At 49.5% G+C, this 19,950-nt stretch overlaps 1 protein-coding gene across 1 annotated transcript in view; it reads left to right on the forward strand.

Moving 5' to 3' along the window:
- Positions 1-270: 270 nt before the first annotated feature.
- LOC133345961 (proto-oncogene Wnt-3-like) overlaps positions 271-19,950 on the forward strand; it is a 35,335-nt gene continuing 15,655 nt past the window's right edge. The window contains exons 1-2 of the mRNA XM_061557119.1: positions 271-1,251; positions 18,596-18,837. Of these exons, the coding sequence (XP_061413103.1) occupies positions 1,133-1,251; positions 18,596-18,837 (361 nt within the window). The 5' untranslated portion in view covers positions 271-1,132. The remainder of the gene's footprint in view (positions 1,252-18,595; positions 18,838-19,950) is intronic.

The raw sequence follows: 19,950 nt of genomic DNA on the forward strand, positions 1-19,950 counted from the left end.
TCCCCTCGCCTCCTCTATTCTGCCCCGGCGCTTTAATGCATGCAGCCTTCGCAGCTGGAGTGCTCGACTTGAGACGCCGCTGAGAAGGAGGCGAGAAGGGAAGGCAGCGAAAGACGGATTGAGGAGGGGAGGGAGTCAAGAGAGAGTGGGGTGGGGGGAGGCACACGGGGAGGGTGGGGGGGGTGTGCTCATAGTGCAGAGAGGGTGGGAGGACGAGTGGGGGGGAGGTGGGAGGGATGTGGGGGGGTGTGAGGTCCACGGCGCCGGGGAGGTGAGAAAGGCTCGCGAGCGAGTGAGGAGTGCTAAGACTCGGCGCTGCGCTTTGTTGTGCGTAAACACGGCGCGGCGATTTATATGGGAGATCCTCTCTGGCCGGGCCCCGTTCACACCGCCTCGCCTCGCCCCGATCTTTCCCCACCCCCCCCCCCCCCCTTTGTTATGGCGGAAACTCCGAAAAGGAGATGACTAATTATGACTTTGTTGGAGTCGTCATGGGAACCAGCACTGCGGGATATTTCTAGCTGTTGCGCTTTTTTTCTGGCCCGATCACTGCTGCTGCTGCTGCTGGCTGGCTGCTGCTGCTGGCTGGCTGCTGCTACAGACGTGACTCCAAGGAGGCATTGGCGTGTGGCGGAGGCGAGAGACGTGAGAGGAGCGAGAAAGGCCAGGGAGGAGACCGAGGAGCGCCTTCCCCATCATCATTAAGCCCAGCCCTGACGCAATTATCGCCGCTAGCGTAGGCTCAGTGACAGCGCGCCGCGAGTGTGACCGCACGCACGATCGCTCCCCCCCCCCCACCACCGCCTCGTCTCGTCCTATCATTCCCTTTTCGGTTCAACTTTGAACAATCTGTTTGTTGAGTTCTCGATTTCTTGCCTCGACCTCGAGTCTCTCCAAACCGCGAGCCGAACTCGTGAGTCAAACGAAGCGTAAAGCAAATACGCAGAAGAAGAAAACAACAACAACAAGGCGCGCTGGTCGAGGAGTGGCGCGAGAGGAACGAGCGAGGAGGGATCCGTGGCGACGGAGCAAGGTGGGCGGGAGAGAAGCGCGCGGCTGGGAGAGAGTCGAGTTTGCTGGAGACACGGAAGTCGAGGTGACCTGGCCTCCCGTGCCGGGAGAGCGGAGAGAGATGGATGCTCGCTGCCGCCGCAGTCAAGTGTGCGCGCTCCTGCCGCCACTGCTGCTGCTGCTGCTGATGATGCCACTGCCCATGGTTCGTCCAGGCCACGCTGCCTACCCGCTCTGGTGGTGAGTCCTGCACTCTACTCATCGATACTCATTGTAGACCCGGTGTCAATCTGCTGCTGGATTAAGGTCTCCGTCCACACGCCGTGTCAGTATTGGGGTAACCACCCCACCACCACTCCAACACCATACTTCATCACGCTGGTAAGCGCGTGTTGGTGAAGGAGACACGGGGGGGGGGGGGGCTGAGAACCGATTCAGATACCACTCGCCACTGATGTTAGCCGTGGCCGGGAATCTTAGCTCAGGTTGCCGGGTCGATTGCGCGGCAGTGCGCGAGTCGCTCACGCGCCGCCACGGCTTCTACGGCCGCGCGTGCAGCACGAAGGGGTTCGTTTGGACGCGAGAACGACAGAGGCTTGGCACGATGATGTTATTGGGTTACCCGTGTTACGCGCTGTTGCACGGCTTCATGCAAGACCTGTGACTTTATGTATGGTGGTCCAAAAGTCAGAGCACGCGTGGTTACTTCATTTATTTTAACACTGGCTTTTATACAATTCAATCAGTTCATTATTTCAGCTAACATTCGATTGATCATTATTGTTACTATGATTATCTACCAGCTAACAATCGATTCATCATTATTATTACTCTGATTATCTAGCAGCTAACAATCGATTAATCATTATTATCACTCTGATTATCTACCAGCTAGCATTCGATTCATCATTATTATTACGATGATTATCAACAAGCTAACAATCGATTCATCATTATTATTACTCTGATTATCTAGCAGCTAACAATCGATTCATCATTATTATCACTCTGATTATCTACCAGCTAGCATTCGATTAATCATTATTATTACGATGATTATCAACAAGCTAACAATCGATTCATCATTATTATTACTATGATTATCTAGCAGCTAACAATCGATTCATCGTTATTATTACTATGATTATCTACCAGCTAACATTCGATTCATCATTATTATTACTCAAATTATCAACAAGCTAACAATCGATTCATCATTATTATTACGATGATTATCTACAAGCTAACAATCGATTCATCATTATTATTACGATGATTATCTACTTTCTTCTCCCTGCGGGGTCACCTCAAATCCGTTGTTTATAAAACTCGACCGAGGACCCTGAAATAATTGAGACCACACAACATAATGAATGTTCAAAGATTACACCTGGAAACTTAAAAAGTGCTACATTCATTTCAGAAGATAATTCACGCACGTATTATGTTAATGGATGCCAGTTTCAATGTGTTACAATAAATGAAATAACCCTTTGTGATTTCCTAAAATAAATATAATAACCCTAATGTGTCCTGAATTTTGGGCCACCCTGTATGTTTGCATTACGGGGTCATTGAGTCAGATTCCGTGAGAAAATAGGCATTAGTGGTGGTATGGGGCTTCCTAAACAGAGCACTGGGAAGTGTAGGCATCCGAGGGTGAACAACCAAAACAAGAGGCTGTCATTTAGCCCTAATGTGCCTCAAAACACCTCTCAGCAGGGCATTGAGACGTTTGGCCAATTCTCGTTTAATGAGTCATCTGATCCAGAGTTTGCAATTTCATCAAATGTAGTTGGATAATATTGGCTTTGCACACCAGCTTTGTCCAGGTGCTTTTTTGTTTTCTTTTTAAATATCAGAGACGAATAGAGAGAGGTCTGTTTATACGATTCACCATTTTAATGAGCGCTTTGCTGCCGTGCGAGTGAAGCAATCGGAGAGCCCGGAGAGCAACCCCCACGATGCATCCACCTGCCGTGGCCACTACCTCCTGCACCCCTCGCGGTCTCACCCACGTTGCGCAGAGATCCACGAACGCTTGCATCCAACGACACTGGGTTACAGACTCGGGGTTGTCGTCGCCAACACGGGAGGCGTCTGTTTAAATGAAGAATGAATGTCTATTACTATCGACAGGGTAGATACGAGGTGGGGGGGGGGCGGTTTAATATTCGTTTTGAAAAAAATAAGGAAAGATGCCACAGAAGTGTTCGTCCATCGAGCACACGGAGCGATGGAACGGTCAGCTCGTGTGCAGGAGTTACGTGCCTCTGGAAGTCCATACTGATACTGAAATAACAACAACAACAGATAATTGAAGTCCATAGATTATGTGAGGCTTCTGGACTAAATTCGATTTTTTTTAAAGGCAAATCCTGGATTGGTTTAACTTTTTCTGAGTCTCGTCAGCGGTGATGTTTCCCGTTATGCATATACCGCGGTTTCCCCGTGTTGTAGGCAAATAGTCAGACGCGATCGTGGGCCTAGAGGACACAGTTCATGAGAAATTGGCAACAGGGTGCCATCCAAATCGTTCACGACAAAAAAAACCCCCCAGAAATATTCATCCGTTGAGATGCGGTCAAATGATGATACGAATTAGCCCGGCCGCACAAGGGCAGCTTTGTGGGAATATTTCAAGTTGGTTAACTCACGTGCAATTCTGAAAATAATATCGTTCGTAAAGTTTATGGCACAGTCGAACGATTTAACTTTGCTGTGACAAACGCGGCCGTGCTGTTTCCGGTGAGATCACGTTGGCCAACAATTGGTTCATTCCTGTAGTTCATTTAAAGTTTGTACACAACAAATGAATAAATGCAATAATCGCCCGTACAGACGTAAATACATTGGGGCAAAGTGTTGTGAGCGAGCACCTATTAATGCCGAAGTAGCGACAACGAGAGGTGGGGGGGAGGGGCGAGGCGATGTTGCCACCCCCACACCTGGCCGCTTTTGTCTCCCTCACAGTGCTGATGTTTGCGCATCACGACAGGTATACCCATTTAAGGCGGAGTCGACCTAGGGAAGTCCCAGACATGACAGGTCTGGTTACAATGTGTGCACGAATGCTACTAGCCGTAGCGAGGGGAATCGAACCCAGATGGACCCGGGGGGGGGGGGGGGGGGGGTTCGCACGCAGCACTCCGCCAGAGACCCGCGCGCCTTTCATGTGGTCTGCCTTAAGCTGCTGTGGCGCTGGGGTGAGGGTGAGGAGGAGGAGGGTTTAGAGACGCGCGCTTCGATTACATCAGAAGCGACGCACTTTCTATGCCCGCGCCGCGTCGATGCGCTGCATTGAATGTACCGCCGATGACGGCCACGCAAAACCGACACGCAGCAGCAGCAGCGTTCGGTTAGCTCTGACGAGAGGACGCAGCCCTGCTGATGGAACTCAGGGAAGTGGAACCCGGCCTTGCGAGTTTCCGTGCGTAAATTAATGCTGGGAAATATTGGCTCAAAAAGGCCTATAGGCCGATGTGTAATTCGTTTTTTTTCTGCGTGGTGAAACGTATCCTTGTCTATTTATAATGCATTACCTATCCCTCTATGAGTGTGTGTGTGCCCCTGTGTAATTAAACGTATTAATGATACTGTTTCACTTACCCAGGTGAGCGTCGGAGACGGCTGAACATTTATAATCGAGTATTTTTTTGTTTTCGCGTGGGACAAAAACGAGTGCGACCCGGGGACACGAGGGGGAAGAGAACAATTGCGACGAAATCCGCGCACATTGATTGGTCAGTGGCCCACGTAATGCGTGCGTCATGTGAGTCTGGAAGTCAACAGACCGATAGACGAGAGATGCATTTTTATTGTGGAAGGGCGCGCTGATCCTTGCGTGATCCGCCAACCCACCCCGCCCGAGACGCTGATGACACAGTCGCGTCGTTGACTTTCTCGGCCTTACGAGCCCTCCTCATCGGGATTCCCAGTGCAGCCAAGATGCTCCGGGCTTCGTCTAAGCAGCTCAAACCCCGGTTTCAACGTTAGCCGGCCTCTTCAGCAAGTTGTAGCCTGTTTGTATAAACGCCGCCGAGAATGTGTAAATCACTCCTCGACAAATATGCGAGACCAAGCGGTGATTTATTGCCGAGTTGCTGCATCGACGGACGTCGTCCAATTGCATATTTCAGTTTCATTTATTCGGAATAACCCTGTGAACTATGCGGCTCCTAACTCGGGTGCAACCGCAACAAACAAAAACATGAACAAGAAACATCTGAAAGTGACTACGCGCAACAGGAAAATCCAGGAAAAAAACAGCAAAGTCTTCCGGAAAAAGCGCCGAATTTCAACGCGGTGTGCAAAAATCCCAGTGGGATGCAAGTCAAACAATAACAAGCATAAGACATACTCATTGGTTCTTTCGGTAAAGTCACGCACGTAGAAACAAAACAAAATCCAAATAAATCACAAATACTACAAAACTAAAACAAATCACGACGTTTCCGCATATGCTCCGCGCATACGTTTGTGTCGTCGGACAAACGCAGATCAGAGACGTCAGTCAGTCAAGTCAGCGGAGAAAACTAAAGCGGCCAAGAGCACGCGCCCCGCGTTCTGCAGGCGACGATCGCCCCGGTGGTCGATACTGCTGGTGAACGACATGATAGCCATGGTAGACATGGTGGACATGGTGGACATGGTAGACATGGTAGACTTGGTAGACTTGGTAGACATGGTAGCCAAAGAGACCCGAGAGGACGATCATCGCGGAGATGGAGCGACCGGTCGATCGGTGAACGTGCACGAGTGAAATGGATTCTGGCGTCTCGGGAGCGTGAGGGACGGCGGCTACGGCGGCGCGGTTGAGTCCTTCATCTAGCAGTGGATGGGCCATGGCTGGCGGTGATGATTACGCGTTTCTTGATGTCAACGTGCGCGGAATCAATGCTGGTTCTGTCGCCGGCAGGGATCTCGTCACCTGCGCGCTGCCTTTGAATGCGCGTGGAGAGTGTCCACACGGGGCATTGACGAGCTGCACGGATCCCTCGCGTAACCACGCACAACTGTTGGGGGCAGTGGTGTTAGCGAGCACCTATTAAGGTCGGGATTGGAGCGCGCGTTGTTGGGGTGGTCAGAACCACGTTCGACCGCCTTTGTCTCCGCAGTGCTGATATTTACCCACGGGACCAAATTAAGGCTCAATCGGCTTAGAGGATGCCCGTGATGACTTCTTCCGCTGATACAAGTGAGGGCTGTAACAAAAATAACTTGAGTCGACATTAGTACGAACACACACACACATGACCGCGCACACGTGACCCCCCCCCCCCCCCACCAGCTCACGAGGTGAAATCAGCTCGCGTGCAGGTGCCTCGTGGGTTGGCACATCGTGGAGGTCCCTGGCGGCGGCTTGGGGAGTCCTTCGTCCAGCAGTGGATTGAACATGACCGCTTACGATGAGGACGCCGATGCACTCCGTACGCAGCTGATGTGCGGGATTTACAATCGTAGGTGAAAGTTCCTTCCGGGGAAGGTGACCCACGTTTGTAATCATTCGCTTCCCTCCCCGACGTGACGTCGGTTTCAGCACGCGGCTGTGTCAAGCGATCGAGTCCACAGCGCACGCGACGATGCCGATTCACGGCGCACGTGCGTCTACGTGATGTGCAACTTCTTTCGTTCGTAAGCCAAGCGTGCGCTCGTCGGAAGGTGCGACGCGCACCGCGGTGGTTCGCTCGCCGCGCTGCGAACCCCGAACCTGAGTTCGACACCCCAACCGGTTCTGCTCTTCCAGCCTCGCCCCCACGCCCCGCGTCAACAACCCGCACGAACCAGCGTGGTCACATTGCACGCTCAACACAACTTCATTCACTGGCAGACACGGCGTAGATTGACAAATGGGCTGTGCATCATTGTTATTATCGACCCCTTCATATACCCACGCAGACGCCTGCCTACCCATATTGTCCAAAGCGGCTGTTGGCCCCATAGCTGGCTAATCTGGAGTTTCGTATGATTGAATTTGAATTTGACGTACGAACGTCAAACTCAAATGCAATCATCGTCAGTGTTTTTTTTAGGATGGTGTTCCTTTTGATAAAAAAAATATATATGTCGCCGACACGGGAATGATAGCCGAAGAGTCTTGCTGCTGAAACGGTCATCGCTTACGCCAGATATGGAAATGATACATTCCTATGGCGGGGATGCAACTACCGTGATTCGTAATCGATGCATGCCGATAACGGGTCACGTCCTCTCACCACAGATTTCCATTGATAATTATCGATAATTATAATTATCCGAGAATACACCATTCGGGCTGTACCACGCGTACCATTGGGAGGAAGGCCACAGCAAATGCGAGCGACGCGTGCGACGTAACGGCATGGTGGAAGTGTGGCGGTGACGCCGGGCGCGAGAGCTGGTGGCGTCGGCTGACGGAAAGGATAACCACTCTCACTGTGAGTATGGCTGGGCTGGGTGGGTGGATGGATGGTGACTGGCTGGGTAGATGAATAGGAGGTGGGGGTGGATGGTTGGCTGGGTGGGTGGACGGCTTAGATGGGTGGATAGCTGGCCGGTGGGCTGGGTGGATGGCTGGCTGGGTGGTTGACATGAATGAATGGGAGAGGTGGATTGATAGATGACCACTTGGCGCCATGGCTGGCTTGGAGGTTAGGGGGTGCCTGGCGGGGGGGGTCTCGGGTGCCGCCTCCCCCCCCCCCACCTCTTTAACCTCTTCTCATTCACCCCCCAAGAGCTCTCGATCCCGCATGACATAGAGACCCCGTGCCTCGCTCCGGTACCGACACGATCTCATTCAAACGTTTCAGTGGCGACACTGACGTGTGTGCAATGTGTCAAACGCGCGGCCTTACGTGAATTTCGCTGCTGGATGAGGGCATCCCCACACCCATGCGGGTCGTATGCGCTATTGACCTTAACTATGATGGTCAGTACAGGTTGATAGAGGCGAGTCGCATCGACCTTGGAGCGTAGTGCGCTTCAGTACAACGACGGAGGTTGGCTGCACTGCCCCCCAGCTGATCGCGTCGAGGGAAACCTCCAACACCTGTTGTGCATGGCGATGACCCATCCCAAGCGGTGGACAAGTTCAATCGCCTGCTTGGCTTTCGAGATGTGACGAGATGGAACGCATTTGCGGCTGATTTGGTGACAAGATGCCATCGAGGGTTAGGGCCCGAAGCACGTGGTTTCTTTGTACGAATGTGGCTTTTGCTCAGCTTTTTCGTGAAAACGTGTGAATGTTACTCCTAATCGCCACAACAGTGGCACAAATCGCCAAGAGGGAAGATGATGGTGGTGGTGGTGGTAATGATGATGTGTTTCAGCCGAGTCCACCAGATGTGAATTGGTAGCATCAAACTCATTTGAAGCCACGTGAAATAATGAAAACAAATGCATGATCTATTTAGCGCAACCAGGGTGAAGGAGATATCCACGTGATTAGAGTAACCTGTGATCAACGTCTGCTGTCGAATGTCACGTGATAAAGTTGCTGTTTGTGTGTTTAAACTGAACCCCGCGACCCGGGTTCGATTCGCGGTCACAGCTAACACCAGTGACGATTGTCTGAACCGGTCCTGCGCCTGCGCCTAGGTCGACTCAACCTCAAATGAGTGTCTGGTGCGATGTGTGAACATCGCCACTTGGGAGACAAATGCGGCTGGGTGTGGTGTTGGCCACCCACCCCCTCGTGTGCCCGTTCCGGCCTTCATAGGTGCTGGCGAACAACACTCGCCCCAGTAGCGTGTTAACATCGATACGGGGGATCGTAGTCTTTGTTTAAACTGAACCCTGAGAACATGGCAATGACAAATAACAACTCTTTGGTTCTTTCGGTAAAGTCACGTATAAAGATAAAATAATAAATTAAGTAATGCTATCATTTCATTAAAACATTGCTATTTTTATACTTATTATTTTATCTTTATACGTGACTTTACCGAAAGAACCAAAGAGTAATTCCTGCAGTCACGAAAGCTCCAAATTAAGATTGACAAATGACAATTTTACCAACGTTTGTGGACGCGTGTAAAATACGAATATGCGCATTAACACGTGACGAAGTGCTTCGTGATGTATCGAGTCGCTCGTCACGGTGGCCGTGGCCAATAATTGCGTAACTAACACTGCGAATTCAGAAGTGACATGATTTACGATTATGTAGCTATTTCACTCTCCATGTGCAGGCCACTATTTGCGCTGAGCCCTCTAAGTTTTGGGCGTGAAATTCAGCTTCATAATTACTATTATAATGGTGATACAAACGCCGCCTATTTAGGGCAACTCCAGGAGAGCCTCCCCTCCTGAGTCTCAAGAATCGTGAGGATGCTGCACCACTCGGCTGATGCTATTTACGAGTGACATGCGGGGATTGTGGAGCAGTGTTGTTGAGAGCGCATTGCTGAAGAACCCGCCCAGCCTGATTTCGATTCCGCGCTCTCGGCGAACATCGGTGGCGAAGCTGCCGACAATATAATCAATAATATAATCGATAATATAATCGGCACCCTTCCTGGGCTCTCCTTCCTGCCGCGGTTGCCGGCGCTTAGCGGCGTGGCGAAGTCACGGCCAGACATCCCTCGGGAATCGAGACGAGGGTGCGAAGAGTTGCTTCACCGTCAATGTGGGAATAAAAAACCGGAGGACCGCCGAGATAACGGCGCATGCACTCGATGAGGACAACAACCCCGCGCCTTCACACGGGTGCGGCGCAAAGCCTCGCGCTGCTGCTGGTAAATTAGCCGCGTCGAAGCGAGCGTCGAAGGTTATCGACCGCTCGCCGCGCACGATGCGGCGAGGCGATTGTGTTGTTCTATCGGCAAGGGATCGTAGCGTCCGGCTTCCATTCAAGGCAAGCGCGTGCTACAGCGAGTGGTCAGCGTGCGCACGGTGCGCGATGCCCTATTGTGTAACAGCACCAGGACAGCATACTGCTGAAAAAGTGTTGAGACTCTGAGGTTTTCCCGATTTAAATACAACTCATTACGATCTTTATATATATGTGTGTGTGTATGTTACGTGTGTGTGGGGAGCGGTAGTGTAGTGGTTAGCGCACTGCGCTACGGACCTAGCGACCCGAACACCAGTGAGAATTATTTGAACCGGTCCTGGGTCTGCCCTAGGTCGACTCAGCCTCAAACGAGTACTTGGTGCGGCGTGTAGTAAACATCGCCTCTGGGGAGACAAAGGCGGCCGGGCGTGGTGTTGGCCACCCACCCCATCGTATGCCGTGCCGGTCTTCATAGGTGCTCGCTAACAGCACTTGCCCCAACAGTCTGTTAAGGCTATACGGGGGATCTTTGTTTGGTATGTGCGTTCGTCTAGTTACGTGAGTGTATTCGTCCACGGGCTCAGACCAAACGTCTCATTTGTCGGTACTAAAGTGGATTAACTTTCGTGGTTGCAATGTTTTTAAGTGGCCCAAAAATAGAGAATTATGTGAGCACCATTTGAATTATCGACCAATTAAATGCATCACTTTTGTTCGCTGTACGAATGAATCGTATGCGCGTGTACTCGCTACGTGTGTAAATGTTGCCTGTGTTGTTGGAGTGTGTATGTGGATGTGCCCGTCTTCCACGTCCGTCTAACTGGTTATGTGTTCATGCGCGTGTGAGCGCACGCGCGTTTTGAATATACACATTCTATTTCTGGCCTACGGCTAACATTAGTGGTGAGTGAATATACGAACCGGTTCTGCCACAACGAAACTGCCCGACCCGCACTCACCCAGCGTGGTGAAGTATGGTCAAACAAGCCCCCCATCCCGACCCCCAGCAGTTGATCGGCTGTAAAATATTATTTTAATTATCTACTATACTGTTTGCTGCCATATACGAATGTATATATCTTACCAATAATCACCTCTTTAAGCCGGCCTTTACTGCCAGTGCTGGCTGTTTACCCAGCTGGTTCTGCTTATTTTCTGCTTTCCATGCACAGCTGATTGGGACCTACGGATTAAATCCGCCTTACAATTGTAAATTATGTATTATGAATTATCACTATAAGTAACAACATACTTAAATTCCGAACTCTAACCAACAGCACTGTATACATATCTTACTAATACAGTATAGATATTGATACATTATATAACCAGGTAATAATTGTTGATACTATCACATACCAAAGCATGTTACGTGTCGTTGTGTGTGGACATGCACGACACGTAACGCAGTGGATTATATAACCCGGTGATTAATGTTGAACTTAGCCCGTGGGTAGAAGCCACATTAGATAAATGTCACCTATAAATAGTCATTTCCATTGTCTAGATCATCCCCATCATCATCTGCATAATCTCCAATTTCGTCATCCCCATCATCATCATCGTCGTCGTCGTCGCGTGCACTCATCTCGCTCATGGCAATCACCTGTGCGGTCTGCTCAAGTGTTTCACGAGTAGATTGAAATAGCGCGATACAGTCTGCAGCTAGTCTCTAACAGTAATTGTATATATATTGTCTACAGTATACAATTTAATACAGCGCGTAAACTTGCATGGTACGCGTGCGCAGACACCGCCTACAACTGGCGTCATGCAGTTCAGATGACAAGCGGCCACTGCTCAATTGTAATATAGAAGGCTATCGTGGAGTATATTTATGCTCAATTATGATTTAATTACGTGAAAATCACGTGTGTTTTAATAAAGTGCAAGTATGAGTCGATAGGCGTTTCACTGTTACCTACGTGTGTGAACGAATCCACGGATTAACGATCGATGATTACAATTTTAATAATAATAATAACCGTGTAATCTTTAGAAGGAATTCGATAGTCAATACATTGTTTGAAAAAATAAAAAAATCGCAACTTGTTTAAATGTACAGTAAAGTATACATTAAAACTTTTCGTGGATATGGAACAACACCGCCGGTAATACGGTCGGTGTTTGTAACACACGCATACGCGTATATACACACACACACACCATGCTCCCCCGTGAAGCCTTCACAGACTGTTGGGGCAAGTGTCGTTAGCGAGCACCAATGATGGCCCGCAGGCCACACGAGGCGGTGAGTGGCCAACATTACACCCCGCTGCCTTTGTCTCCCCAGTGCTAATGTTTACACACCGCACCGGATGATAATTTAAGGCTGAGTCGACCTAGGGGATACCCGAGACCGGTTACGAGATAATTCATCGCCGATGTCGGCTGTGAGCGGGAATCCAAGTCGGTTGCCGGGTTCGTTGGCGCAGTGCGCTAACCACTGCGCCGCCACTCCCGACAACAATACACACGCACGCATAGTCAACAGTAAAAATACCTTCTAATAAGAATGATGATGATGATAATAATGATGATTACCCTGTCATTTATTCCGCGAGGTCACGGACTCGGTATCGTTGCGCGTTTTACGCGTCGGCGTTGCGCACCGCACATGCAGAATGGTGGCTATATGATGCCGTGCGCTTATCGATTTGTATTCTCTACACAGTTCTTGGTATAGCGTTAAGTGAATTATCATGAAATAAATACATAAAATAATGACATTATTTTGTACATCCCGTAAAGAGTTATGTATTACCGTCATTCTCAGCTGTGCCCAAGCACAATTGACAAAACAAATCAACACTTTCGTCAATAACACTGTGGCCTTAAAATAACAGCATATATAATCGTGCTATGAAGAAGGGTAATTGACCGAAACGTCACGTCGCCTATTTTATCTATTTTTGTTCTTTTAAGGAAACGGTTATTGACGGAGGGATGCGTTGAGTTTTTTTTCTCCTATTAATTTTCATCACTGCGCTTGTGTGGCAGTTAACATAGACTGTATTTCAATCGGCTTATGAATGACAGCATCCGATAGCACCCACGAGAGCATGGGACAACGAGTTATGGTCGACTCGAGTCCAATTGGTGTCTCTCAAAATAGAGCAGAGTGACGTTTCCATGGCTTGCTCGAGATATCCAGTTTTCGCGTCCCCGAATAACACGGTTGGCTACGTACGGTGCGAAAGAAGTTCAACATCGTACATGCGTCGCGTGAGATCTGCGGCTCTTTCCGTGAAACACTTCGTCAGGCAAAGCTCAAGTCCGCGTCGCTGACAGATTTAAATATTACCCGTGAAATGTAAAATTACATTTGAAAAATTTAATGTTACATTTATATCTTTCCGCTGCCTACAACGTGTGTTGGTTGATTGGGACCCACTTTTTATGATTTATTTTCGCGTCCAGAATGCTGACAAAGGGAAGGAATTTCGGCCAGGCCGTTGAGCGAAATTGCCCCAGAGGATTCGAGCTTCGAAATTTCTCAAGCCTGAATTTCTCAGCCAACTCGTGGTAATAGATTGTATCCATAATAAAAAAATTTTTAGGGTTAAATCGCGTAAATAGAAACGTGTCGTTCAACCCGCAACCACCCGACACAGCCGATTGGTAAGTTTTATCGCGTAAACAGAACGTGCCAATTAGATACTACTTCCGCACACCGCTTGTGTGTTGGAGAGTAAACCCACAGCATTTACAATTCGAGTACGACGTTTCGCCGGTGATTGCAACCAGCTTCATCAGGCGAATAGCCGGATTTGAGAAGAAGAAGTCTTTCTGTTTGGCTCTCGAATCGAGTAAATGTGATGTCATAACTGCGAGGCTGCCAAGTGCGAAGACCAGAAAGGGGTTAACGTAGTCAGTTATTGGTCGCGACAGCCGAAGTGTTCATACTCAACAGACGTTGTGGTGAACGCGCTGCCTGGACGGGCACCCCGAGTTCAAGCTCCTGGTTGCCCGTGTCTCGTGGCAACTCGGTGTACGGGGCTCAGACGCGGGCCTGCGCTCATCCTATTTGCTTGGAAGACAATGAACTTGCACACGAAATGTGTACTTGCACTGCTGCGTGGCGGGTCTGTTGCACACATTGGCGAACATTTCATTATCATCGGTGGGGGGTTTCGTTTTTGTTTTGGCGATATCTGACCCACGCGCGTGTGTGCGTTCGCTCACTATGGCTGCACTAAACTCTGCTAGCAATGTTCACATCCAGCTCGACGGACCAAAATGAGCATTCGCAAACGACCAGCGAACCAGCCTCTTTAGATAAATATACACACAGTGTCGCTATATTTTTGGTTCTTTCGGTAAAGTCACGTAGAAGGGAAATGTCGTGAGAATTATTTTATTATGTTTCATTTTAATGATTTTATTATTTCCCTTCTACGTGACTTTACCGAAAGAACCAAGAAGATGAATCCCTGCAGTCACGAAAGCTTTAAATCGAAAAGTGTCGCTATCGTGTACGCGTGACCGCAGTTCAGACACAGCACTGCCTCGTCAATGTACGGATATCGTGTTGGTACAACGTGATCAGCTGGACGTTCTCGTGACGAGACATGACATCCGCCATGGAAACGTGGACATTTTTCCAGCAGTGGCTCGGGGCTGCGAGCGGCGATGCTGTTTGCTCGCTCTCTCTGCCAGACGAGTGCTCGTAGGCAGAGGCCACGTGCGCGACATGCGCTCACGTGCCGGGCAACGTGTTGGACGGCGAGGGCAGGCGGGCAGCACCTCCAAGTGTGCAACAACAGCCACGCTCATAATAATACTAGGACGACAACGACTACAAAGACTTCAAGGCATTGTCTCGCTGGGGTTTTTTTCTCCCTCTCTCTTTAGATCCAGTTGATCGTGAGGTTTAAATTTTAACAAGCTAATAATATTAATAATGGCCTTTGTGTGAGAAAATCTCGCCGAGTCTTAAGATCTTTTCAGTGATGTGTTGGGATGTTTGGCCAATCCCGTGAATGAGAGAGCGTGCATGTGGGAGGTTACCATGGAGTACCCGGAGAAAATTCACCACGCATATATGCTACGAAGAAGGGCCATTGCTCGAAACGTCACCTATAGGATACATTTCCTTTCAAGGTCACAGTGTTATTGAGGAATGTGTTGAGGTGTTGAGATTAAAACACGTAACGCTCCGTACATATAGATTCAAGAATCAATCGCTCTACCGCCATCTCTTGACCAACTTCACAGCCCAATCTTACAACACCTGGAATTGTCAGGAAGTCTCCCCGTCTGAGTACTGACCAGGTCCATACCTGCTCAGCTACCAACATTCGATATCGGGCGCATTCAGGATGATTTGGTCACATGTTTACAGGAAGTAAGCAGATTATGAAACGAAATATCAACCAGAGTCAAAGTCAAGTCGTTTTCCTGCTCAACCGAGATACAGGGCGACGCTCATCTCCACTGGCGGCCCTGAGTCAGGGGTGGAAATTCGACATTCCTATGCCGGGGAACATCACAATCAGTAGCATCAGTTTGAACATTCCACGATGGTCTAGACTAAATGGCGTGTTATTCTTAGGCTGCTCCCGGCGCTTGAGGCTATGGAAGGCATCCCTCGCGTATGAGCCTGACATTTCAAAGGTGTTTAGGTCTTGTGCAGTGAGTGTCCACGTCGAGAAGAAAAACCTGAAACGCCTGGCGACAGAGTAGAGAGACAGCCACCGCATGTCTGGGAGGCTCCCATCGGGGCACATCGCATCGCGTGCTGGCAGCTACTCCCATCGCCATTCTCCTCGATCTGTTTTGAGGGTTGTCCCCACCTACTCTGCTATCCCCACCCACTGCTCAGGTAGCCGCACCCCTAGCCCGTGTCACGAGTCCGATCATCGAGGTCAAAACGTCTTAAACCGGGGGGGGGGGGGGGTGGGGGAGGCAAACATCACATTGTGGCAAATGATCTGGGATATCATGACTTTCTGGAACTAGCGGGACCGTTCCGTTGGTAGCATGTTAGAGGGCCCAAGAGCTCGCGTTCTGACAACTTCCGCTGCGCTTCTGTGTGGTTCAATGTCCACTTCGGGCCGCGATAGCCCGAAATAGCCCAAACGATGCATTTGATGAACATCGACAATGGGGGTGCGAGAGATCGCAACTCGTCCTGCCGTTCATCTGCCACCTGTGCGTTTGTTCATCTGTGACTCGTTATTTGTTCACTAGTCACCTATTCACCTCTTCAGCTACACCAATGGGCGATTAGGAAGAGCCATCGGTCTTCACGGTCCATGGACATCGCTTTGATCGTTGGCTGCTGGCACTGTTTACGCATTCTCGCGAGGCTAGTCGTGAAGCCTGGCTCACTCCCCAACATCCCTCCATGTGAACGTGTCAACAGCGGCGATCAGCTCCCCACCATAGCCTCTTCACCTGACGACTCATGCTTTGTCGCCTGTTCACCGATCCATTTCTCACCTGTTCACTCACCTCACCTGTTCAACCTCACCTGTTAAACCGTCAATTGTTTAGCTACCACATGTTAACGCATCTCACCCGTTCAACCGTCACTTGTTTACCTATCATATGTTCACTCACCTCACCTGTTCAACTGTCACTTGTTTACCTATCACATGTTCACACATCTCACCTGTGCAACTGCCACTTGTTTACCTATCACATGTTCACTCACCTCACCTGTTCAACTGTCACTTGTTTACCTATCACATGTTCACTCACCTCACCTGTTCAACTGTCACTTGTTTACCTATCACATGTTCACACATCTCACCTGTTCAACTGTCACTTGTTTACCTATCACATGTTCACACATCTCACCTGTTCAACTGTCACTTGTTTACCTATCACATGTTCACACATCTCACCTGTTCAACTGTCACTTGTTTACCTATCACATGTTCACTCACCTCACCTGTTCAACTGTCACTTGTTTACCTATCACATGTTCACTCACCTCACCTGTTCAACCGTCACTTGTTTACCTATCACATGTTCACTCACCTCACCCGTTCAACCGTCACTTGTTTACCTATCACATGTTCACTCACCTCACCTGTTCAACTGTCACTTGTTTACCTATCACATGTTCACTCACCTCACCTGTTCAACCGTCACTTGTTTACCTATCACATGTTCACTCACCTCACCTGTTCAACTGTCACTTGTTTACCTATCACATGTTCACTCACCTCACCCGTTCAACTGTCACTTGTTTACCTATCACATGTTCACTCACCTCACCTGTTCAACCGTCACTTGTTTACCTATCACATGTTCACTCACATCACCTGTTCAACTGTCACTTATTTACCTTTCACATGTTCACTCACATCACCTGTTCAACTGTCACTTATTTACCTATCACATGTTCACTCACCTCACCTGTTCAACCGTCAATTGTTGAGCTACCACATGTTAACGCATCTCACCTGTTCATGTACTTAGCTGTACTCATATGCAACGCCCTCTTGTTACACACACACAAACACGTGTTTCGTGTGTGTACTTCCATTCCATCTGCATGTTACGGGGATTTCTGTCTGGCCTATTATATTAGATAACTCTAAAATCATTTTTATTGTGTTACTTGGCGCTCTTTATTGGTTCACTTTGGGTGTTCATGTTTGAAACAGAACGTGTGACCCTGATCTCAGGACTCACCGGTAAAGAGAGCCTCTTGCCGAGTGGCCTGTCACCTGCTTCGAGATTAAGTCACTGATTGATGGGAGTGAGATTAATTTTCCATCTCAAAGGTGTCCTCCATATTCTCCAGATGTCCCCATTTCCCACGTGTCTCATTACCCCGGGGGGGTGGGTGGGTGGGGTGGGTTTGGGGGAACCTTTTACGTACCGAGGGCTGAATAGGACTTTCAAATACATGTGCGGCAGGCCACACATTAGCGCGCGCACATTCTTCGCGTTTTCCGCCAACGCAAAAACGAGTTAGGGTTCACCTTTACCGCACTGATATGATGCCTGTGACTGCTCCCCCCCACCCACCCACTCTCACAAAACACGCTGAGGGCGATGCATAACACAGGCACAGCAAGGCACAGCGATCACAGCAGAGTGAACTGAGCGCGCGTGTCGACTAGGTACAAAGCTGGACGACTTCAGCGACACAAGTGACTGAGCACGCTAAACATAAACACAGGATGACTACTGTTGCCAGGGCAAAATGACTCCACTCTAGTACCCGATTAGTGCTGCTAGGATACCTTGCAGTTCCTATTTACTATTTTCTATTTTGCCAGGCAATGCCCACTAAGGCGTATAGCTATTTTTCAGAAGCCTCCTGACCACAAATGATAGCTCAACGAAGTGGCTCATCACGTGGAAATGTATAGCAGTCAAAGACTTTTAAATGTGGAGGGGGGAAAAAAAACCGGAGGACCCGGAGAAAAATCCAAAAAGATATAAACTCCAAATAAACAGCAGGCGTCAGGATTGAACCCACGACCTCCTGTATAGCAGGCGAGGTGGTTAACATCTCGCCACCGTGGCGCCCCACGTTGCCTGCCTTAAACAATCGCCTGAGAGAGGTTTGCGGGCCATTTCAAAGTGGAAGCCATATTCTTAGGTTTTTTCAGTAAAGTCACGTAGGTAAAAAATTCTAATTAATAAAAGTAAAATAAAAATAAAAATCACGACATTTCGGAGGCAACACAAGCTTCCGTCTTCAGGTGGAAGCACGCTTGCTGTATCAACGTGCGCACGGGCTGAAGTAAAGTAAAGTCCCCGGCTGGGCCTTACCCCACGTGTCCCTATCTCCCAGGTGTCCCCGAATCCCGTCTCTCCCCCTCCGTGTTTAAAACCCACAATCTCCCCCCCCCGCCCTCCCCGCAGGTCGTTGGGGGTCGGGCCTCAGTGGGCGTCGCTGGGCTCTCAGCCCGTGCTCTGCGCCTCCATCCCGGGCCTCGTGCCCAAGCAGCTGCGCTTCTGCAGGAACTACCAGGAGCTGATGCCCAGCGTGGCCGAGGGCGTCCGTCTCGGCATCCAGGAGTGCCAGCACCAGTTCCGCGGGCGGCGGTGGAACTGCACCACCATGACCGAGGGCCCGGCGATCTTCGGGCCCGTGCTGGAGAGGGGTGCGTTGCTCTATCGTCTCGTTCGTCTGTCCAGCACACCAGTGCCCCGATGAAGCTAGTGCGGGGTCTGTAGCATATGTTATAAAGAGGCCTTAATTAAAAAACACACACACACGTAAATATAAAAACGCAACTTTTTTTACATGGTTAGTAAAGTAATTGTATTTTTTCATGCTGCTATACAGCCAGATAATACGACAAAATCGCTAACCTTAAACACCTAGTCGTTCATAAAAGTTGAAGGCAGTATAGCACTATAGTAATAGAGCAAGTGCAGAATCACTCAAACGGAATTGATAGCTTGAAAGCATTTAGCGCGGGCCCCTTGAAAGTGCTGGGCCCGTAGCTACATGTGTAGCTACTCTTGCTACGAGGATAATCCTGCACTGCAGCACACCGATGCCTCCCTCTCGCGGTCTCTGTCTCTCTCGCTCGCCCACTCGTCCTCACGTTCGCTCTGCTTGTTGCTCTCTCTGTCTCATGCTCTCACTTTCTTCCATCTTCATCTTGGTGCCTTCGTGACCATATGCTATCTGACTTCAACGGTTCTCCCTCGTTGAGTTCTCCCTCGTTGAGCGCTGTTGGGGGATTTGGCAAAAGCTGCTTGCGGCTACCCGCGATGATCTGAACTCTGCAGTGCATTCGGAGACACCCTTGGAGATCATGCGACTTCATTGAATTTCAACAAAAACGATTGCTCTCTTGGCTGGCCTGCATTTAGGAACTGAGATTGCTGTGAAGTGTGAGGCGGCAGGGGTGTGTGGTTGCCCCTACGCTCTGCGATGATGGTTTGGTCGGCATTGGCGACCTGAAGGTCACTGACCTTGACTCTCCTCGCGTGGTGGTTTACGCAGAGTCGCTGGACATCCTTGTGCTGATTGTAGAGATTGTGGGTGTAGAGACGAAGCCGTTGAGATTGCAAGTCTCTGGCTAAAACCACAATCCAGGATGTTCATGGATAGGTTCACTTCACTTGGCAGTGTTATCCAGAGCAACGGAGGTTCTGTCCAGAAGTCTTGCGACAACCGAGACTGGGGGATTTGCTCAACCACAGTGAATGGCATTGCAACTATCTTAGCATAATAATGAAGCGCCATATTTTCAAGGTTCTTG

This window comes from Lethenteron reissneri, chromosome 23 (genome assembly GCF_015708825.2).
Source record: "Lethenteron reissneri isolate LAM-NWPU_2019-01 chromosome 23, ASM1570882v1, whole genome shotgun sequence".
NCBI classification, from domain to species: Eukaryota; Metazoa; Chordata; class Hyperoartia; order Petromyzontiformes; family Petromyzontidae; genus Lethenteron; species Lethenteron reissneri.